General features: G+C 46.0%; 1 protein-coding gene across 17 annotated transcripts in view; it reads right to left on the reverse strand.

The window, feature by feature from the left end:
- The window catches only part of Ncam1 (neural cell adhesion molecule 1), a 297,853-nt gene that overhangs the window by 20,774 nt on the left and 253,437 nt on the right, over window positions 1-23,642 (reverse strand). For 9 of the 17 annotated variants that reach the window (XM_051156390.1, XM_051156389.1, XM_051156394.1 and 6 more), the window contains 5 exons: window positions 20,468-20,618; window positions 19,915-20,099; window positions 19,509-19,605; window positions 19,006-19,176; window positions 17,484-17,615 (listed from right to left, as the gene is read on the reverse strand). In XM_051156390.1, the coding sequence (XP_051012347.1) occupies window positions 17,484-17,615; window positions 19,006-19,176; window positions 19,509-19,605; window positions 19,915-20,099; window positions 20,468-20,618 (736 nt within the window). Of the gene's footprint in view, window positions 1-16,375; window positions 16,391-17,483; window positions 17,616-19,005; window positions 19,177-19,508; window positions 19,606-19,914; window positions 20,100-20,467; window positions 20,619-23,642 lie in introns of all 17 variants that reach the window. The other 8 variants (XM_051156388.1, XM_051156387.1, XM_051156392.1 and 5 more) reach the window with 1 other exon arrangement.

Raw genomic sequence — 23,642 nt, forward strand, 5'->3', positions numbered from 1 at the left:
ATGGCCTTTCACTTTTTTTTTTTTTTTCAGGAGACACACCCTAAGATCAACAGCTCCATATCTCAAAGACACACAGTTTTCAACTTCTTGCTTTACAATTTTGCAAAGTTTCCTTTAAAAAAAAAAAAAAAAAGTCTTGTCTTTGTAAAGAGAGTTCCAAGCCCCTTTAAAGGCATGTGAATGAGCGGATAGTTCTTCCCAGAGTGCCTGAAGATCCCAGCAATCCTGCTGGCGGTCTTATCTGGATTTGTTTCAGAAAAATATATGTCTATAATTAGAATCTCAAAACAACCCTTAAACACTGTACCACAAATCTAATGTTTTCCAAATCCAGAAGAAGAGAACCAGCTGTCTCATTCTATCTGACAAGGTTACCCTGATACACATTTATTTTCGCTTGGACTTCAGAGCATTTTATATCATATAGTATTTAGCTTATCCTTTAGAAAGCTTTACCTATGATCAATAATACAAATATATGTTGTACTGAGGTCTATAAGTTGTCTGTCAGGCGATGATATCTCAAAGGTGAATGAGAGATGATTATTTCCTTTAGTAAAATGAAAACAAATTATAGGTATGATCATTAAAAAGGTAGTGGGGTCCTTGAACAGTAGTATAACCTTTCCTGTGACAATATGCTTGAAGGAAGATTATTTTCAACTACCATGGAACTTTGGGCCAATTTGGTGGCCCTACAAGTTTTTGCAAGTACATGAAGACTGGGAAAAGCAGTTGTTAAATCAGTTGTCTTCTGCACCTTCAAATGCTTGCTGTCTGCTTTTCATTATAGATTAGGAATGGTGCTAACAAATCTTTCCTTTCTTCACAAAGCCTAGCTTGATGAGGAAGAGGACATTGCAGAGGCATGTGACCTCAGCATTAAAGAGGCTCACTGCTTAATTGAACACATTAGCTGAGGAAATGATTTGAGGGGGGGGGGTCCCATGGTTCTGGGGTGGCTGTGGCTTTGATTGAAATCATTACGGGCAATTTCAGAAAAACCAATATTGTAATTATTTGTAAATGTTGGTTTGCCATTCATCAGCCATGGGCATGTCGCTTTAAGAAGACCCCTGGGGTTAATTATACCCTTTGAGTTTAGCTTCATCTAGGATTTAATTTTTCCCCTCAAATATTTTATGTTAAAGCTGAATGCAGCACTACTTTAAAAATAAAACCTTGACAATAACAAATATGAAATTCTGGACAGTTCTGATATTTTCCAGCAGAACATAGGCCATGCATGCAAGGAAGAAATCATATGAAAAAGACCCAAGGACTGTCAGATTCACCATGGACAGGCCTATGAGTGCCCGCCTAGAAACGTATAGTTCCGGCCATGGAGATTACAGGCTCTTTCTTTGGAATTACCGAGCTTCTGGGTCCTTCCTTAAGCCTGAGTCGGCTGTATGCCTTTCCTCTCATCAACCAGGGCCTGGAGGGGGGAAAGCCTTTACAGCAAAAATCATAGCAAGCTCGGGGTGTGGCAAAGCATCTGTGAGCTGTGAGAGGAGAGCAAGATTCTCTGTTCCACACCAGGAAGCCCGACACCAACGGTATGCAGTGCAGGGAAGACCAAGGGGCCAAGCCGCCCATCAAAGGCTCCATCCCTGTTCTTTGCTCACTCACTTTAACTACGCATGCGTGCATGTGTCTGCGTGAGGATTGGTACACATAAGCGCAGGTGACCACAGAGGTCAGTAGAGGCTGTCAGGTCCTCTGGAGCTGGAGTTAGAGGTGGTTGTGAACTGCCTAGGGTGGATGCTGGGACTAACTTGAGTCATCTGCAAATGCAGTACTCTTGACTGCCCAGTGAGCTCTCCAGCCCTTGTTCGCTGTCTCTCAGATGTGCACTGAGGGCTACGGTCTCAGCTGTACTCAGGGTTAACTAGTGATGGACCTACTATACAAACTACCAAATAGCATTTGATATTTTGCTCATTTTACTTATTCCGACTCCCATCTCCTTTGCTTAGTTATTTCTTACCAGCAATTTTTATCTTGGGTAGACATTATTATCATTATCATTATTATTATTATTATTATTATTATTATTATTATTATTATTATTATTATTATCATCCTCTATATAAAAGTCCAAAATATATGATTTCCCTATTCACATGGGAAGCCTATTTCATGTCTCCAGCTTAGACACATTACGGTTCCATCAAGGAACAGTATTGACAGGTCCTTTGGGGATTAGCAAATTGCCTTGGGGAATCGGGATTTAGAGTGATTAGGCCACTAATTCTCCTTCCTGAAATGGAGTCTTTTAGCTAGAGATGTGAAATGACTGACTCTAATGTGATGTAGGCTGTGTCTGCTCCCAGTCCTTCTAATTCTCCCTGACACTTCTTTGGGTGATCGGGGGGGGGGGGGGGGGGGGGATAGAGGGGGGAGGGGAAGATGTGAGGTCCCCTCCTAGATTTCTCATACTTCTAAAGCTTAGTACAGTTATGTTAAAGACAAAGGTGCCAATTTGTCTTCAGCATTGTTCACCCCAAACGAGGTCCCTGGAGACAAGTGTTCTTTTTCTTTGGGGTTAAGGATATGCTTGTCCAAAAGTGGCCTGATCTTTGCCACCTGAGTCCCTGGCTTCAGGGGGATACTTCAATATAAATAAAATGTGTGGGTAGGGATGTGGCCAGTTCCTCGGGTTTTATTAATTTAAGATGTGTGTGGGTATTTCAGCTAAACATATGTCATGTGTACCATGCAAGTGCTTGTGCATAAGGAAGTCATCAGATACCCTAAGACTGGGATTCCAGATGGTTGTGAGCTACCATGTAGGCACTGGGAATGGAACCCAGGTCCTTTGCATGAGCAGCCAGTGGACTTAACCACTGAGCCACCTCTCCAGTCTCAATTCCTTAGGTTGTAACAGACAAAGGAGATTGAACTTCTTGGGGCCGAGCTCATTGAGACACCTGGTGGCAAGTCTGGCCTGGTCTCAGTTCTCTTAGGAACTATGAATGTGTGTTGGGGGCAGAAGGGAGGGGTTTGAATGACAGCACAAAATGCAAATTAGACAGCAACAAATGAACTCTGACAGACTGAACCACAAAAACACCGAATCCCTTCTTGTGGGTGGCATGAAAGCACCAACGGATTAATTGACCAATTATGTTTGTTTCATTGTCCTTTAAAAAAAAAAAAAAAAAAGACCATGAAGGTTTGGCTTGTGGTTATGGGGGTTAACCCAGGCTGAGGAAATTAGGACAGAAATAACTATGACCCAGTGAACTCCCGCCTCTGTGCCACAAGGGGGCGAGTACACAGCTTTGCTAGTTTGCAGGCATCAGTGTGGATATTAGTGAGCTCCCCAAAGGTTTCCGGGTGAGAATACACCACAGCCTGGCTCTGAGAACCTTTCCTGCTACTTCTCTACCCTGGGAGCCGCCAGTGTGGGAGGATCCTTTGGAACAAAGGCAATTAGAGCAGAAAGGTTGGTGGAAAGTCTGTGTCGACCTGCCAGAGGCCGAGGCTCCAAACACACAGCTGTAAAAAAACATAATAAATAAATAAATAGAGGAGGGTGTGGAAGGGGTGGTTAGTGATGTTTTCAATCTAAGAAGGAAGAGTGGGTGTTAAAGAATTTAGTTCATCAGAACCAGCATTGCCTAATACAAGTCAGGGTCAGTAGCTAAAGAAAAAAAAGAAAGAAAGAAAAGAAAAGATCATTATGAATGGGCGTAAAGGGAGCCATGCTCAGACATGCAACACAGTGACAGAAGGAGTACGGCGGGCTTGTCACACTCATGCTGAGGGTGGGAAATGGGCAGTCCCATTTACAGAGTCCTTGGACAATGACCTCTGAAGTCACTTCTCTGTGGAGGCACCTCAAGCTCCGAGGAGACACAGGGGCATGTTAGCTTGCACAGGACAGAGTTCAGTTCACCCCCCCCCCCCAACAAAGTCATTCCTGCTGTCCTGGGGCAGTGTTTAAGCTTACCTGTCTACCCCATCAAAGCTAGTTGATGATGGGAGATGGCCTTCAGTCCCTGTCTTAATCTCTCTTCTCTTTCATTCAGTGTTTTCAGGACATAGTAAATCACTATGGGTAAAGGATCCAGTGTGTGTTAGATGCATCCGGGCAATGTTGGGTGGGAAGAGACAGACAGAGGGCAGAACAGGAAGCATCTGCTTTCATTAGCTATACACTCCACTAACAAGAGAGCCACTGCTAGTGTATTTAAATAATTTGAACTCAGGCCCTAGTCACTTATGTCCTTCCTAATGACCAGGGAAAGGAGTGGGGACTGCCCTTAACAAAGCTTCATTCTCCTGCCCCTAACCTCTTCAATCTCTTCTCCCCCCCCCCCCACCTTTTTCTGTTTAGTTAAAAGTTCGTCCTGATGGTTGTTCACTGAAATGCAAGTCTTTTGCTTACCCTTTTCAGATGACAGGAGAGGGATTGAAATGCGTGGGAACGCGGTGAGCGGCAGCCGCAGCCTGGACTCCTATGAGGCTCACAGTGACTGTATCTTTAAATTGACAGCTACGGTCAGCACTGAGGTGTGTTTTTGAATGACTTTAGGAAACATTTGCCACCAAATTTTTGGCCTTGATTACGGGTCCTGAAGAGAGGCTGCCCCCCTGTTGTCAACAAATTTGTTTGCTGTCACCATTGTATTTTACTTCATCCTGAATTACAGTATTGCACTGAAATAGCTGGCTTTGTCTTAAAAAATAAACAAATCTCAAATTCAGGCTTCAGATACTGCACACACTTAGTATCTCACAGGGAAGTCCCGGGTTTTTTTTTTTTTTTTTTTTTTTTTTCCCCCTAGAACACCAGCTACTTAGCGGTCATCATGAGTCTTAAAGAAGTCTATCACTGCTGGTAGTCAACTTAGGAAAATGTAAACGATCACTATATTTGGGGTGAGGGGTTGCAAATTCTTAAAAAATGTAGCAATCTTAAGCTCCCAATGTTCTCTGTCCAATGAATGATAGATTCAAAGTCAATTTTTAGCATAGATCAAATTAGGACTGCAGTTTGTAAGGTTCTTTTCTTTTTTTTTTAAGGAACATTGCTATTTTTGTTGCATACCGTATAAAATATCAAACAACTCATTGTTGGAAATGAAGGGGCTTCCTCTGCATGTCCAGGAGTCTAGGTGTAAATGGGACTAGATTAGGATGCTGCCACAGCTACAAAGAGGAAGACATCTTTGTGCAAGTGGACGCATGAGGAAAGGGGTATAGACAGGGCAACACACATGGGGATTGTGACTCAGAGGACAGACCAGGAAGAGAGACCATGCAAGACAACATATTGAAGTTCCGACTGTGTGGATGTCACCCAATCAGTTCTCAGAGAAGTGAGGCCAAATGGAAGGGAGGCTCTTGCATGCGCAGGCACACCGGGAGGTTATTGGTGTTAGTCTGGCTACGTGATCAGTGCAGCCTGTATGTGTCTTTAGGGTGTGATGTGAAGTAAAACTTTACAGTTAGGAGAGAACAGAATGCCTGTGACTCCCAGGGGAGGCTCTGAATAGGGCTGATTTTTAGTGGGGGGAGCCGAGAGCAAACGCCTCCATCTCTCTCGATGGTGAGTGAGGAATGTTTTCACAAGGTTGTGACAGGCACAATATTAACTAATTATTTCGTCACCGTTATGCGCTTCATCAAGCTATAATTTTATTTCCTTTTCTGTAAGGGTCAATCATATGCTTCTTGATTACATGGAGACTTCCAGTCACTGTTAATTGCCGAGTGACTTTTGCTTGATTTGTGCCTCCTGCCTGGGGGAGGGCCACTCTTGAAAAGTGACACCTCAGTCATCAATCCAAATTCTCATTTCAGAAAGTCCTCCATTTATGCAAATTTTAGGAAGCACTTGCTGCTTTTACGGGAGTGCAACCTTTGCACAGATCTATCTCTCTTTCTGGAGCATTTCAAGGTTGCAAAATATTTCCACAGGGGCTGCGACTCATTCTGGAGAAATTGTGGTTTATGGAGCTACGGAGTATAAAGTTAAGCAACAAGGCTAATTTTCAAAGCATATTTCTGGGAAATAATGCTTGTGAAGCCTGTTAAAAATTCAAGTTCCCAACCTGTACTGTGGCTATCATGGCTTCCCTGAGAGGGCAGTTGGTGTGACCAGATTTCTTGAGGGAAAATATTAAACCAAAGGCTGGCAAATTGCCATGTCAAGGCTGCAAGGACTGTTGAATTCTAGACATGAATTGAGAGCAAGGGTAAATCTTTCAAATGGCTTTGCTGAATATATCTGAGGCAGGAAGAAATGTGTGCCAGGCTCTGGTTCCAGGTTTATTCCTCTAATCAGAACAAAGAGTTTTACCTTCTGTTCACCAGCGTGGACGACATCATCAGCACCATGCAAGCCACATGACAAAGTCACATGATACGCACGCACATGATTGGTTGAAAGGAAAGTGGAGGAGGTCACATGAAAAATACAAAAAAATTAAAAACTGATGTAAACAATGGGCAGGGAGAAAAAAATCAACAACAAAATCACAGACTAAATAAAAGGAGAAATCAAATTAAATTAGCAGCTTATATAGGAAACACTGGGAGAGCAGCCATACTGCCCAAAAGGAGAATAACAAACTATATAGCGCATTTAGTTAACAACACTGTAAGCATTAGATACAGTTGCCACATTGCGTATTAATACCACACCAAGGAGCACGAACACTTTAAAAGTGAAAGGTATTTCTGTCAAGGCCCAGAAGTCAATCCAGGTCAATCTCAAAGTCTGTTAAAGAAAAAGCAAAGCAAAGAAAGAAAGCAAGTTATTTATTTCACAGGTTCCAGAATTGTCTCAGCGTCCTTGGGGAAGTAGTCGCAGTGAGCTGTAGGTCATCTGGGAAAAGTCCTGAAAGAATAATAGATTGTGTTTAATTAATGAGAGTCATTTCATGTTTGTCCAGGTCAAGTAGGAGTAGGAGAGGACTGAAGGGTGCTGAGTAGACTCAGGTCAGAAAGGGACAGCTTGGAGGGTCTAATCCTACTTCCTATGACATACCTGTGACGTTCTTAACATCCTATGGGACTCTGTAGAGTCAAGGCACATATAAAAGGAAAAGGCAAGTTCAGGTAAAAGACTTGGTACCCTCTCCTCTGGCAATTGAGACAATAGCTGCATTGATACCAAATAGCAGAAACCAGCCCTGACCCACCATGCAGAGAGTGACATTAAGCATACACTTAACTACTTATGGATCCAGTGATGCCTTCAGATTTGCCAAGACTGCAGGGATAAGAGAGGGGTTTGAGATTTACAGGTAAACCAGGGTTCCCCTGTTTGAGGTCACCTATCTTCCTTGCATCGTGCATTTTGTCCCACCTTGCAGTCTGGGACTGAATGACTGACCCTAAATTCTTAGGTTTCCTATCACAATTTCACAGGCTCGGGTGTCTGTGTTCTAGCTATCGACAGTCGAGTTTAAGAGAGGAGGGCAAAAATGGGAGGTAAAGATGTCTCTCTGAAAGTATTTCTGAAGTAGGTTTAAAAACAATGAGAGAGAGAGAGAGAGAGAGAGAGAGAGAGAGAGAGAGAGAGAGAGAGAGAGAGAGAGAGAGACTCTAGCTGAGTGTTATCTCTCCTTGCCACTGTGAGCTAACAGAATGCATGATTTTATGGTCTATCATGACACAGGTTTTAGCCAAGTGTGTCTCTTGATTTTCATTTATGAAAACTTTCTTCACCTATGATTATAAACAGATCATTATCTCACACACACATGCACATACATGCACATACACAACACACACACACACACATACACACACATACACCCTTAGGAGATATTACTTATGTTCACTCCTATTATCTGACTGACAGAGGATTTGCATGATCTGAGCTACTCTGCTTCCCCTCCAGCGTGGCTCACATATTCTTTATCTTGGTGACGGATGCATTCCTGCTAACTCAGGCTGCTGCCAGTCCTGACGGCTCTCCTTTACCTCACTATCCACTGGGACTTATGATTTGGGTCAGTAGTCAAGTGGTTCAAATAAAAACAGACTCCAGTGTCCTACTCTCAGATTTCACAACTAAGCATCTTATCCGTGAGTAGAAAGGTCTGATGTGTGAAAACGAAACACCCGTCAGGGGAGAAATACTTCATTCCTCTTCAGAAGTCTGGAGCTAAGATTGTGTTTCATTGGCAGGCAAGACCAAGATGCAAAGAGGCATCTCAAACAGGACAGGGTTGTACAAATGGGTCGTATGGTTTTCTCCTATTGCCTGGAACACAGAGAGCTGTAGGCTGGAAAGGGGCAGTGGGAGACACTGTAGAAGAAAGGGTGTTCTTAGCTGCATTCCTTTCCCAAATGCGAAAATACCACAAACAAACAAGAAAATCCTCAAACCCGTCATCAGCATTAAACCCATGCGAATGAGCCCAGCCTATTGTCCCTGCTCTGCTGTGCTCACAAATCAAACCTCAAAGACATCAGGAATTGAAAGTCATTGTAGCACACACACAGAGGAACACGGAGGATGCAGACCATAGCTGTGTTCCACGGGGGGGGGGGGGGGGGGGGCGGGGGCAGGGGGCGAGGGAGAGAGAGAAAAGAATCACTCCATGCAGCACACAGAACCAGGAAACTCTTTTCTCCCCTCTTGAATTATGTATCAGAAGCCTTAGCCAGGGTGTGGGAGCCCTACTCTGCAGACCTGCTTTTTTCTGACTCCTGCTTGGGAGGAGGCAGGACTCTCTCTGCATCCAGAAATGTAGTGAAAGCTGAAAGCCCTGGCCACCATCGAGTGGCTGGAACATATATACACAGTCAAATACAAACACTCTTGTTGCCTAGCCAAGGGCCTCAGGTCCTTCCGCAGCACGCGTGCGGCTTCTCATTTTGAAAACCAGACTGGATGCTTTCGGCACGTACTCTGCCAGGTTTTCAGGCTGGTAAGGGGGATGCAGCTGTGCCCTGGATTCTACTGTCAGGAATGGAAGTCTAACACTTCCAACCCGGCAGCCTAGGGAGGTGGCTCTGTACTTTTTAGGACCAAGGAAGGGCTGTGGCTCCTTCTGGTATGTGGTCTGCCTTGAGACGAGGGCAGCCATGTTGTCAGGGGGCATGGCTCCTTCCACCTTTCTCTGAAGAACCCTTTCCATTTCCTCTGGTTTCTTCTTGCTCTCAGCCTTTCCTCATTTTATTGCTATTGGTATGTGTGTGTGTGTGTTCACATTTGTATGAATTTCAGTGCTCTGCCTGCATGCCAGAAGAGGGTCTTAGATCACATTTTAGATGGTTGTGAGCCACCATGTGGTTGTTGGGAATTGAACTCAGAACCTCTGGAAGAGCAGACAGTGTTCTTAACCTCTGAGCCATCTCTCCAGCCCATTGCATGCGTTTCAGAGGCAGGGACAGTAAAACCTTGGGAAGGAACTGCCATTCTTTGCCCCGCCCCTATGTTTTCCTAATTCCTTTCTGTTTTTAACGCAAATGTCAATCTGGAAAGCTCTCCTCAACCACAGATTCCTCTTCGAATAACCACCCTTATTCTTTTGGAGAAGGCTTCATTTGCTTTCTTGGCCAAACAGGCAGCATGCTTAGGAAACCACTCAAGGCTGGGAGCCTGCATGCAGTCACCACTGTACTCTGTGCTACTACAAGCATCCAATCAGAGGTGCTGCCTAGGGCAGCCCAGCTCTGTACTCACTAGACAGGTCTGTGGTTGGATGGACAGGAAGAGGCCAGGTTGCTATGGAAACATGAAGCACAAAAAGGTGAAGGCCAGAAAAGAGATACAACTCAACATACCCAGGAGTACAAATTGTGCATATAGGTGTGTAAATGTGTGCATGTATATCACATATATGTGTATATGTATACACACATATGTGTGTGTGTCAGAGACAGTGAAACATCACTCATTTCTCTCTCCCTGATTTATCAATATTAATATAAATATTTTGGAGGGACTTATGAAAGATTTTGCTGGCAAAGGACTCATGCAGCATGAGATAACATATCCCTTATTATTCTTTCTAATAAATCCATTTACTAAATGCTGGACCCTATATTTTGTGCATGTTTTCATTTAATTTTTTTTTTTTTTTACAAATATCCATACATAAAGGGGAATCTATCTTTATTTTTAGAGATAAGAAATAAGTGACTCGAGATTCCAAGAGACTCATGTGTGGTCCTGAAGTTACAGGGAGGAGGATCAGATTGAACCAATGAACCATTGAACCAATGACAGCCAGGTTCCAAAGCCTGGACTCCTTTGGCCACAGAGCGTAGCTCAGAATGAGATGGTAGGAATGATTCTTATTCAAAATGAGGGAAAGAGAGCTTGAGGCTCAGTCCAAACCACAGGGGCTTCTGCAGTAATAGGGAGAATTAAGGCAGCCAGGCACGGCATGATGCTGGTGTCACCTTGAGCTGGTGCTGGCATCACACTAGGCACTGGTCACCTAATATCTCACTTTGCCACCCTTACCCTCCCATCCCTGCTAGAGAGCCAGGTTCAAATTTCCAAGGAGTGGAAGGCCTGAACCTTCTCCACTCTTCAGAATTCAAGGGACAAAGGTGCAGAGTAGTAAAGAGAAATGAGCTGGGGGAAAAAAAAAAAAAAGCAGGCTCACCCACAAGGGACGAGGTCATAGTCCTGCTGGTCAGTGATGCGTCGGGAAGAGCTTGATAAATGCTGTAATTTTCATTATTTTCTGTAGGGTGTGTGTGTGGGGGGGGGGGGGCGGCTCATCATTTGATTTTAAAGCAGAGGTCAGCAAGCATCCCTTGGCAAGCGTTAAGGAATTTCGGCAGATGCCCATGCCAGGCACATCTGCAAGCAGGCACTGTTGATTTCCCCACGAATATTTATGAGAGGTCATCACATCGAAAGCTACAGGCCTCACTATCTAATTTCAGATCTTAAGTCCAACTAAAATAAAGGGTAAACACACAACACCTCAAAGCATTTTACATGACCCTGCAGGCAAGGCAGATTTCATTTTTCCCCTCAGTAAATTCCTTTGTCTTTTCCAAATATCAGCTTTGGTCTGGCCTGCTGAGGAATCACAAAGCAGCCTCAGGGTAGCTGTCTGTAGGGCCTCCTATGCAGAGCAAAGCTCTTCTCTTGTCTGCCCTGAGACACCCTGTGCCTATTCTGCTTTCCTCTTTCTTCTTTAAAAACCAGATGGGACTTTCCACAGTCAGAGCTCAGTTACCTCCTGGTGACACAGATAACCTGGGGCAGATGAGTCTTGCCTGGTGGAGAGCCACCCACAGGGATGGGGATGAGGAAAGTGATACTCACTAGCTTGTGAAGACAATGGAACAAGGGTGGAAGAGTTAGCAGGAGCCACTGGAGAAAGAAAAATGAAGGTGAAAAAAGGAGAAAATAGATCATTGGAGGCATACGGATGCTGAATTGAAAAAAAAAAAAGGGGGAGTTAGTAATCCTGGGGTGCTGTTGTGAGGAGCAGATGTGAAGTAGAGTTGGAAAGAGAAAAACTGCATGGGACAGGTAGCTGGCACACTAGCGGACAGTAGGCAGGGATCTCTTTTAAGTAACAAATCATGAGACCATCATGGGCCTGTTACGTCTGTCATGCAGGCAAGGAATTGGCCAGGACCAGCAGAAGGGGCCTCAAACCTTGACGGAACACAAGCAGCCACTTGGGCAGAATCACCCAGGAGGACAGGCACCTGGGCCTCAGCTTAAAGTGCACCTTAGCAAGGAAAGAGACTGGCCTTTCATGTTACACTCTAGGTATGTGTTTACATTATAGGCATCTATCTATGTATGTGGCACATCTCCTGTGTGTGTAAACATGTCTTGTGTTAATGGCTGATCATGAACACCTGTATGTATGCATGTCGAGGCCAGATGTATCTTCATCAATTGCTTTCCATCCTATTTTTGACCATATTTTATTTTAAGTTACATGTATATTACTATGCCTTTGTATAGCTACATATGTGTGTGTATATGGGTGTAGGTGCCCGAGAAGACCAGAAGGGGACATTGGATGCTCTAGAGCTAATGTCATAGGTGCTGTGAGATGCCTGACTTGGATACTGATAACTTAACTCTGGTTCCCTGCAAGACTAGTACATGCTCATAAACAGTAAGCCATCTTTCCAGCCCTCAGCCACCTTACTTTTTAAGATGGGGCAAGGGGGGCGGTTTCTCACTGCATTTATTGCTCATTGCTCCAGGGAGGCTGGCTGGTTAAGCGGCCAGACCCCTGTTGTCTCTGTGTCCCTATCCCTCGGATTACAGGCACATGCCATACTCTTCCTGGCTTCTTTAGGTGAGTGCTAAAGATTGGACTCAGATCTTCACTCTTGTACAGCAAGTAATCTGCCTACCGACTAAGTACCTTTCCCGCCCTACCGGGTACACAGAGCAAAACCTATGCATCTCTCTTTCTAACTTGAATAACTGAGCGAGATGGGATTGGTTCTCTTCAATGACTATGTACAGTCAGTTTTCATACAGAAGCCTCTGAAAACATGGCTGTTTTCCAAAAATCCTACCCCCCCCCCCCCGAGAATGCAATTGTTTACACTGCTAGGGAAGAGTGAGACAGATCATGTTCAGAGTCATTTCTGCTCCCCTAGGGAAAGGAAATGTAAAAGATACAGGATCCTCACAAACAAGCCCAAGTACCCTTCAGAATGGAGGGTGATTAGCGGCTGTGCATCTGCCGCACTGGGACACTGGATGGGTCTTTGGTGTTTGGTGGACAAGTATCCAGAAGTTGTCCTTTAGCAATTACACAATGCAGGCTCCTCCGAGAGGTCTGTGAGAAAATGGGGGAGCATCAGCGTGTTGGCTGTGCTATCTCAATGCTCAGGGCTTGTTTTTCAGTACCTTCTAGATGATGTCATCAGAGTCAACATCCCTGAAGGCATAGCAGTTTGGCTACTCAACTTTCATCAATAGGTAGCTCAGTTAATTAAGGTAAAAGCCTCTCTCACATACTTCACTTTCTTTGTGTGAGTGTGTGTGGCTGTGTGTCTTAAGATGTTTGTCTAAATGTTCATATTATGCCTGATATCATATGCACTTTAATCATGCCTACTGCAATGCATTTAAGGTGTCCTCGCCTGTATCACAGAGGGGACAACACATCAAGATAAAAACCTCAAGACACCTGTTTTTTTTTTTTTTTTTTTTTTTTTTTTTTTTTTTTTTTTTTTAATGCAATCTCTACACTTTAAATCACTATTTTGTGCTGGGTGATGGTGGCACACGCCTTTAATCCCAGCACTCAGGAGGCAGAGGCAGGTGGATCCCTGGTCTACAATGTGGGTCCAGGACAGCCAAGGCTACCCAGAGAAACCTTGTCTCGAAAAACCAAACCAAACCAAACCAAACCAAACCACCCCACTATTTTGTTTCTTGGCACAGTGCTAAATCAAAAATACCACCCAGGCCATGAAATTCTACAAGTGTGTGGTTCAGTGACAGAGCAAAAAGATTCAGCAAACAGACCATTAGGCTCCAGCGGGAAAACAGGCCATCCCACAGCAAGCAGATCATGAACTTAATAGCAGTGGGTCTTGGGTCCACACAGGCAATGAACTTGCAAACACATGCAACAGAACATCCCCCGGTTAGAGCATAGTTTGGTCCATCTCACAGCTCTCTTTCACCTCCATGCCCTGTGCACAGAGGACCCACAGGCAGCTAAGCCATGCTCTGCCTGGCAGCTAGCTGGGAAGCCTTAGTTCTTTACATGCTGGTGGCTTTTTGCTAGTTTTGCCTGCTCTGCTCTGGCTGTGATCAACCTACGCCCCCGACTGTGCAGAGGTTTCTTAAGGAGCCAAGAAAGCGATTTTGTTACTGAAACATCCAATAAACTTAAACAGTTAGTTAATGCTGAACACTGGCCTTAACTGACACCTCCCAACTCAGTAGTCTGGCAGCTACCACTTCCAGCCCTGGGCCTTCTCTCTCCTCAGGCTAGGGGTTACACTTTGCTCTCAACTCCAGAGCCACAAGTCAGTCTGTGTCTATACACCTATAGTCCTGTAGGATAGGGGAGTGATGCCAGTGGATGAGGGCAGGCTTGGCAGAAGCACACACAGGTCAGTCCATGGATGATTCTCTCTCTCTGAGTTCAGGCAATTTTGTTGCTTCCGAGAAGTGGGAGCGAGGACCCAGGGGAGACTTGCCTCTTCATGGTATAAGAAGTGGGCTTTGTCTCAGGATAGGCGGGACCCGCATCAGTCACCAGGGAAGCTCATGAGGGTTTAGGGAAAGACCCCACTGAGGTTTCTTAAGTGTGCTGCTCCCATGTTTACCAAACCACTGTGCTAATATTCTGCGCAGGCTAAGATTATACTACGCTGCTGCTTGCCAAAAATAATCCTTCCTTCTTAACCGTTTCTTCCTTCCTTTCTTCCTTCCTTCCTTCCTTTTTCCCTTCCTCCCTTCATTATTCCTTTCCTTCCTTGCCTACCAGGAGGTTTGAATCTCTGGCTTTGCACAGGCCAGGCAAGTATTCCACTGTTGAGATATATCACCAATCCTTTCTTGTTTCATTTCGTCTTGAGACAGAGTACCTGAAACTGAGTCTGTAGCCCAGGCAGGCCTTGAACTTCTGACCCTCCTGCCTAAGCCTCCCCCGAAGCTGGGATTAAGCCTGTGTTTATCAAGGCCTGTGAACCCTGTTGCTTATTAATTCTCTAAATCATACCTTTATTATATGATCGAGAAAACCGACTTTGGTGTTAACTGTTGCTGTGTCACAACCCTGTCCAGAGGTCTCTCGGAGTCTCTATTATTAATCATCCATGTCCACACTACCACACAACAAAAGAGGAAGTCCAGGGGATTCCTTCTTTTAGACATTAACAACTAAAACTAAAAGTAAAAAAAATTTAATTAAACATGTAACTTTTAACATGACTTGAAACACCCCTTCTGCTGTATTAAAACCCAAACTCAAACCCCTAACAATCCTATCTTCATAAACCAAGCTGGTAATCAATGGAAACTACTGTGACCTTGTGAGTCCAGTTCCTCCAAGTCAGCTGCTGCCACTGGGGAGAAGACAGTCTACAGAGAGCCTTATCTGAGCCTCCCTCTATCTGACTAGCCAAGCTGGTCCTCACTTACTGATCACTTCCTGTAGAGAAGGTCCTAGAGGGAGCAGCTGAGGATTGCTGGAAAGACCCAGAAGGAAGAGCTTTCTCTTCAGAGTTCCCCTGGGGCACAGCTGCCAGTCTAACCTGACTGCTCCCTACCTGCCACCTCCCTCCCACAGGTCCTGATTCTGACACCTTCCTAGCAGATGCATCCAGACACCAACTTGGCTGATGGCGTAATAACCCTCAGCGGCTTAGCTTTTGCTGTTGCTGCAATATTTCGGAGTGCTTTTGCAAACGTAGGTTTCCCTGAGTGCCATTTAGGATCTGGTGGCTTTCTACGAACGATGTAAGCGTCCTGGATAGCTTTCCTTCCAGGTCTGTGGAATATCTCCACCCTCTGTTCTCTAGGTGCTCAGCTTAGGAAGAGAGAGCCAGACCGTGGCAAAGTGACATTGGGAGTTGGGTGTCTCTGCAGGCTGAGGTGTCAAGGCCAGTTCTATTCTCTGTAGCAGCTGCCACCTCTCTGGTTTCCCCTGCTCTCAGCACCCTCTATTTCTAGTTTACATAAATAACATGAGGAACTCTCCCTCCTTCCATCATATACTGGGTAGCTAACGAGTGAAGTGGCCAGTCTTTCGCCAATATAGGAATGTCCACTGTGAGTAATCCAGTGCAAATGAAGAGAACCCGCAAGATCGAGGCCTTAGTTCCCTCCTCATGCCCACTGCAGGCAGCTGCCCACAGGACACAGTGTAGCTATGCCTTTCTGTACCCCACTGCAAGGGCTTCCCCCCACCAGTCGCCTCTGCTCCTCCTCATCTCCCTCCTAACAGATGAGCCAGGAAGCATGCGTGTTCCATTCTTTTACTTCCTAAAAGCAAACAGGAAGATTATTTTTGGCTCCTTTTCCTCCATCAAATTTGGAACAGTGTCCTCAGGAGGCAGGTATCACTCCTCCGGCACCAGGGCTAAAAGGGAGGGTTGCTATTAGCGTGTTACTCGGAGACCATCTGCAGATTTCCACCATGCGTGGTTCAGCAAACCTTATCTTTTCCACAAGGTAATTACTACACACAGGAATTAATAAATAAACACAATTTCAAAAGACACGGACGTTGCATGCTCTAGAACAGCAATGTTAGCCTCTCGGAGTGACCTATATACGTTAACAAAGGCACGGTAAACTAAGGTCAGTGTGGTTAGGGTTCAGACAGCGCCATCTACTTCAGCCTCTAGGGGACAAAAGAAGGGGCCAGAACTAAATTATGAACTAGAACTAGGTGTTAACACTATGGAAACAGGTAATGAGGCATGAAGAGGCACTTACGTGGAGGAGGGCTATCTGCATTTCCCATGGATGGAACACAGACGAAAAGAAAAGCCAAGAGACAGACCCAAGGGAAAAAAAATAAGATGTAAAAGAAATGAACCGAATCCACAGAGCACATGGAGCTGAAACTCAAATTATCAAATTACTTTAAAATGAAAAGAAACACTCCCTGCAGGAGGAAGGTGAGAACAACCCTATAGCTGGAAAGAGGTGAAGGGGGTGTTTTTGTAGGCTCCCAGGCTTCTCAGACAACGAAGCAAAGGGTTCTCTTGTATACATTGAACCAAGGTCCAGGGAGAGCTTGGAGCTTCATGGTCACCAAGGAGACCAGTTCTATAGCATCTTCTTCAGCTGGAGGGACTCAGGTGCCTTGTGGGGCAGCAATGTGGATGGCAGGGGAAGGTAGCCGAGGCAAGGCTTTTCCAGAGCCTGGCTGCTGGGGGAGATGAAGGCTAAGCTGGGCAAGCATGGGTTAGGGATGGGGGGAATGAGAGAGAGAAGCCAGAGGTAGCTTTGAGTGGAACCTGGGGAAGGTAGCTCGCTGAGGCTGAGAATGGTCTGAGGAGTTATCTTAGGAAGGAAGAACCAGAAAAGTTCAGGTCCCGTTTTAGATGGCGGGGACCCGTACCTCCTCACGAAGAAGACTCTATGACTTAATATCGTTGCTGCATCAAAAGTGCCCGCACAAATGACATGAGCAGTCACTGTCTCTTTGTCTTCCTTCAAGTCACCAGGTGCTTCGGGGCCTCCATGGCCTGGCTCCAAAAGCAACTCTCCCAAACGCCTTCCACACACCCGGCTTGTTTCACCCTCCCCGGCTCTGACTCTTCGCCATAGTTAATCATTGGTGGTCTCTGGCTGCTATTCTAATAAGCTGGGCCACCACTAGGACAGTAGCCTCCACATATTTTGAGAAACAAAGGCGTGTAGACTAGCCATCCCTGAGAACCAGAGGGTTAAGTGGGCCACTGTGAGCACGGGGACCCAAAAGACAGAAGCTATCCTCTGAGTTATGACAGGGCCAACTCAGGGTCCCTGCCTATCCCTGAAGAAAAGAGGGAAGAGTGTGAGTGTGGAGAGGGACAGAACAGCCAGCTGTACTTACGGACTGGCTGTGTCTTGAACTCCGTGGCTGCACTGATCTCGCCCAGTCCTTTGCCGTTGAGTGCTGCCAGTCGGACTGTGTACCTTGTCTCAGGCTTCAAGCCCATGATGGTAACAATGCCTTCCATGTTGGCTGTGGTGAGAAAACAGGACAGATTAAAAGAGAGTGTACAGGGGAAACAAGGCTGTGGAAGATAGCCTTTTGTGGCAGGTCTTCACAAAATTAAACACAGCTGTTGTTTGGCGACCATGTAGAAGAATTGAAAGCAGGAGATGAACAGATCCCTGCCCACTCATGTTCACACCTGCAGTATTCCCACCAGTCCAAAGTCACAAGCAACCTTGATGACGTATCATATAACAGATGAGTGGCTCAAGGAAAAGCAGGGAGAATCAACAATGGGGTATTTCATCTTACAGATGGAATGCTGACATGTGCTAAAATATGGTGAGCCTTGAGAACATTCTGTTAGATAAATAAGCTGACACAAGATGACCGATAGCATATGATTCCACTCCCATGAGATACCTAGGCTAGTCAGCTAGGGAGGAACAGTGGAATGATGGTTGCCAGGGACCAGAAGGAGGTGGAGAAAGGAGGAATTAGGGTTTCTGTCTGAGGTGATGTTCTGAAGGTGGTCAGAGGTGATGGCCGGGGCTCAATGCTACTGACTTGTATACGTAAACATGATCAAATGCAAAATTCATGTGGATTTTTGCCATAATTAAAATATAAGTAGAAGTGATATATTGTTTTTTAAAGAAGAGACCAGGGAGGTGTCTCAGTGGGTGAAGGTCTCCTGCACAAGTACAAAGGTCAGGTGTGGAGGCACACACCTGAAACTCCAGCATGGGGCCTAGAGACAGATGGAGCCCAGACCACTGAAGCTCACTGCTCAGCCAGCCTAGCTGAATTCATGGTTAGAAAATAAAGGTGGAGAGTGGTCTAGGAAAGATACTTGATTCTGAGACTGGGCGTGGGCAGGAGGGAGACAGAGAAGGAGAGAAAAGAGGAGAGGAGGGAGGGTTGGAGCGAGAGGGGGAGGAAGGGGAAAGGAAGGGAAGGAGAGAGGAAATGAGGGAGGCATTTAATCCTAAAAGATATCATTGGGTTGAATTGGAAGATAGAATAGGATCGATTTGGCATAGACCTGTCATTTTGCTGGCCTGGTTATTGTCATCAGTACATGCCTGTAGTTGCATACAGACCAAGCAGGGATGCCCAGTTGTCATCATAGAGGAGGCAGAGAGTACAGGGGGATACCCTGCACTGTTTTCCCATTGAGTTCATCACCTAAACCAGGTCTTCTGTGTAAGAATCATCTGAGAGAACTAAGTTCCGAAGCAGCAACAGACAGAAGGTCAACAACTTTACGGAAGCACAGCTGTGACCTCACTCCAGCCAAAGAGCTCTCAACCCTGGAGGAAGCTGGATGGGATGGCAGATGGTAACATCCTGCACACTCCCTACCTACACAAGTCAGCAAGGGTCTGATGGATTCCGGGGTGTGTACCAGACTCACCTTCTTTGGCATCATACCACTTGAAATGCCATGCTTCTTCACCCAGCGACTTCCACTCCGCCTTGTACTTGAGGATGGGCACTCCACCTGTGGCCTCTGGCTCATCAAACTGTACCTGTGCCGTGCTGGAGTATGGTTCCACCCGGTCAATGGATGGAGAAGATGGTGTGTCTGTGAGAATACATATAGACACCCAGATCACATATGTGGCCCAAGACCACAACTCCCAGTGTGAAGTACGCCTCCTACGTTTCAGCTCACTCTTGGGAATCCTACCTAAGAGTATGAATCTCTGATTTTGGGGATTTCACTTTCCTAGCTTACTTCAAATGCTCCTCGACTTATCCCATAGTTGGAGTCTCACACTTTAAGTGGCTTCCAGCATCTGGGGTTTTAGAGCCTGGCTCCATCTTCTTCTCCTTTACTGGTATCCCTGAAGTGTATAAGATGGGCCAGCAAGGTCAAGGGTGCTGTGGAAGTTACCATGAAGGGCACTCACTCACCTGCTTGGACAAGGATGAATTCCAAGGACTCCTGCCCAATGCGGTTCACTGCCGTACAGTTGTAGTTTCCAAAGTCATTTTCTGAATCAGGGGTTACCTATAGAAGGAAGGACCCCATGGTTACAAATATCCCATGGATGGTAGATCTGATGGTGTACACATTATCAGTCCCAGTGGAAAGAACCCAGTGGCTCATGGCAGAGGCACATTCCACTTCCCAGTCCCAGCCTAGCCGCACGGTCAGGACCAGTAAAGTTGAGGATGAGGACCTAGAAGAAAGGCTCAGTTTCTTCTCCATCCAATACTCCCTGGTTCTGGAGGTGCCAGGGACGCAGGAGAAATAATGGAGCTCTTCCCGTGATCACACAGCCTGTTCCACCCTGCCCTTGTCCACATCCTAACTCACCTCCAGATAGCTAGCAGATGGCGTGCTGTAGATCTTAATATTGCTGTAGTTGGAGCTCGGCAGCAACTGACCATCTCGGAACCAGGAGATCGTGGCACTTGGGTAGGCAAAGACCTCACAGGTGATGTTTACCTGGTTCCCCTCCCACGTGTACACAGCCACAGGGCCCTGGAGCTTGGGAGCATCTGCAATGAATGACAAAAGCCATCAGAAGAGCTGCCACTTTCTTGGAACACCCACAGTTGGCTTTATGGCAGTAGAAAGGCAAGTAGGTCCCAGAGCAGAGATGGTTCCCTAGAGCAGTAGAGTTCTGGGAACGCTTTGGAATTCATGTGTACATGTTCTGCTTGAGAAGATTCACTGCATGGAGGGTTGGTGGGGCTGGTGGGAAGTTTGGGGTGGTGTTTGTGGGTGGATACTTGGGGCCATTACTCTGTAACAGTTGAGGGCCAACAGCATCAGGGAATGAGCTAGGTAGAACCAGCTACATCTCCTGCATCCCTACCCTCCAGGGCTCCTCCCTCTACCCGCCCCTTCCCTGGTTACTCCTTACATTGAACTTCCAGGTACATGGACTGGGAGTCCTGGCCGATGGTGTTGCTGGCCGTGCAGATATATTCTCCAGCATCTGTGTACTGGATGCTCTTCAGGGTCAGGGAGGACACACGGGCATGGCTGCGTACCACCATGTGCCCATCCAGAGTCTGCCAGGAGGGAAGGGACAGCATCAGAGACTGAGGTGGGGCAGAGGGCTGCGGATACTAGAGCAGTGTGGGTCTAGGAGACAAGGCCATTGCTTGTTGTCTGTGATCGGGCTCTAGTTCTGTGTGTGTGTGTGTCAACCTCTAGATTCGCTTCACCTACCTCATAGTGGGGGAGAGTGTGGAAGCAGAGCGGGGACTTTAAAGCAGTTCAAACAGCAGATTGGACTTGGTTGGTTGGGGCCATAGTAAGGTCCCCCAAGGCCAGCTTGGGATGTATTAAAATGAAAGCAAAAGCCCTGGCTGGCACAGGTTCCAGCAAGACCTTGCCTTTCACCCACCCCTCACAGTACCATGGTGTGTGAATGTGTACTAGGAAATGCCAGTGATGACTTTCCCCATTGGTGTCTCTCTTCCCTGCGTGCTTGCTAGCAAGACAATTTGCACTTTTAATGGGGAAACAAGCCGAAGCTCAGGCCCTGTTGACCTGAAAAGACCTCTTGAAGGATGGTGCAAAAAGAAAAGAGTCTCAGGCTCACCCAGGATCCTTTGTACCAAAGTCTGCACCCACCCCTAGTCGTTGACACTGCTATTACTTTACAGGGTCTCTAGGATTACAAGGACATTTAAGAAATGAATGAACAGCACACAATTCTTAGGCAACGGATATTAGAATATTTGCAAAGATTCCCTCCTAGACATTCTAAGCAAAAGGGTTGCTAGCCCTTGAAGGGGTTAGGCATGTGCCCCTGAGCCAGATTCCTCAGAAAATTGGTAAACTGAAGAAGGGTCCTATTCTATGTAAGCTGGACCGTCCCATTAGGTCCCCGGCAAGATGCTCAGCAGAGGTGAACCAGAGGGGTACTGCATCTGCCATGCCTTCTTTTGGGTTTGGTCTTCAGAGAATTAAAGAGTAATCAACCTCAGTTTTTATCAATGTGCTGGATTAGAAGCCCAGGGGCCAGAACCACAATGTCCTTTGCCAGCCAGTCCAGGAAGTAAAAAAAAAAGTCTCTCTGGCTTTGTATAGCAGTTTTTGCAGATCTATGGCACAAAGTCCGTTCACTCTTAGTTGTCTGCACCACTTGGATCAGGTCCACTTCAGGTATCTGAGTTGTATCTGGGAGTTAAACACGCTTCCACCAAGGGAAGGAAAGAGCAAGGGAAGGCATCTCTGCCTACAGAGATGTGTGCAGCTCTTTCTTTTAGAGATGGATGCCCTGTAAATAAGGGTGGCTTGTTGATCAAGAAGCTGCATCCCGGGACGTGATACACATTAATGAGAGGTGACAGGAAACTGTCCTAGAGAGTCCAGAGACATACAGTTTATTGGAGATGCTAGATCCCAGGACTCCTTTTCTTGTAGGCTGATAGTGGTCCATCTGAGTGGCTATTTTTATATCTCAAACACAATCTTCACCCATCAGCCTGACTTCTGAGAGTGTGAAGTCAGTCTTGTAGGGATCTCTGAAAAGCTGGCCTGATTTACTTGCCACTCCTCTCTGCCTAAAGCACAACGGGATTGGAGGAAGAAGAGACTCAAGGCCCACACATGGTATTGTCAACCTCGGGATGAACGGTGACCCAGATCGGCCTTTTCCTGGGACCGTCATACATGTAACTCTCAGGAACTCGGGAGATATTTCCATGTGGAAAGAGGGCAATGGGAGTCACACAAGTAAGAGCATCAGCACAAAACAAGATGGGAATAGTCTTTGCTCAGAAATGTCCGAAGAGAAGCTCACAGAGAGGCTGCAAGATTTTTGGGGGGCAGGGGAGCAAGGGGGCTGGTTTTTACAATCTGTCTCCTTGCCTACATTTCCCTGTGTGGAGATTTCTGTCATTTAATGATGTCATCAGACCAGTGTGCAATCCTCTGTAGGGATTTCTTATGTTATAGTGTCTCGCTGCAAGTTTGATGATGGGACTCTTTTACTAGATGTCCAGTTATCCCTTGGAGGATGCACTGCTAGGCTCCAGTGTGGCTGGGTTATCTCATCCTGAAGTAATTTCTTCTGGCATGGGGATACACCCATACGCCACTCCAACTACTAGTCCTGCTGACTGATTACTCAGGATCCCTCAGAGGGTTCCCTCTCTCTCTCTCTCTCTCTCTCTCTCAAAAAATATGAGACTCTAGTTATTCTCATCAAAACAGTTCTTTCTCCCTTTTCCCAGGTGAAAGTGTTAGGCTTCTCAGAGCATACAGAATGAAGCTGGCCATAACACAATCCTACCTTCATACTCATCTGGCCTATGGTCTTCACCTCTGAATGAATCAAATAGGCATTCACTTGAAAGTCAATTATGTCCAAAGTGAAACATTCCAGGTAAAAGGCACTTCTGGAAAATGGAGTGGCGGGGGCGGGCTGGGGAGGCGTGTGTGTGTCTACTTTCTTGGGAGTAAACCTATTATTTTGACTTATAACGATAATCCATTTAACATCTCCTTAATGCTCCCTGATGGATCTCAGTACATCCTCTAGCCAGCTCTAGATCGGAAAGATGAAGAGACACACAAGGCAATGCAGTGTGAGATCTCTAGCTGTGGAAGTTGGCCCCACTGCTCACCCTTCTATCCTTTCTGCCGATGCGGCCATGGCTTGGGGGCAACAAGACACTCAGCCTATGACAGCACTAAGTGATTCCAAGGCCACAGGAAGAAAGCATTTCAGTGGGGACATGTGCTTGACTACGGTCTCCATGTCATCAAGGAAGGCACATTACAGAGATGAACTTATGATGAACAGGGTCTGACAATGGGAGACCACTCAAGTGCAGAAATGTTACCTTCCAGGGGACATATAACAACTTTCAAATATTAAGCAGCATTTGATATGTATGGCGATGACCTGAACACAGACAGGAGTTATGTGATCTGAATGGTTACCACCCCCAAAAGACTGAGACGATACACTCACTGAATTACAATATAGAGTCTATTGGAGCACTGAATCTTCTTCTGTGATTATTGTTTTGGGTGTTAAAACTTAATTTGGAGAGAGACACAAAAGGGACTTTAATAGA

This window comes from Acomys russatus, chromosome 14 (genome assembly GCF_903995435.1).
Source record: "Acomys russatus chromosome 14, mAcoRus1.1, whole genome shotgun sequence".
In the NCBI taxonomy this organism is placed as follows: Eukaryota; Metazoa; Chordata; class Mammalia; order Rodentia; family Muridae; genus Acomys; species Acomys russatus.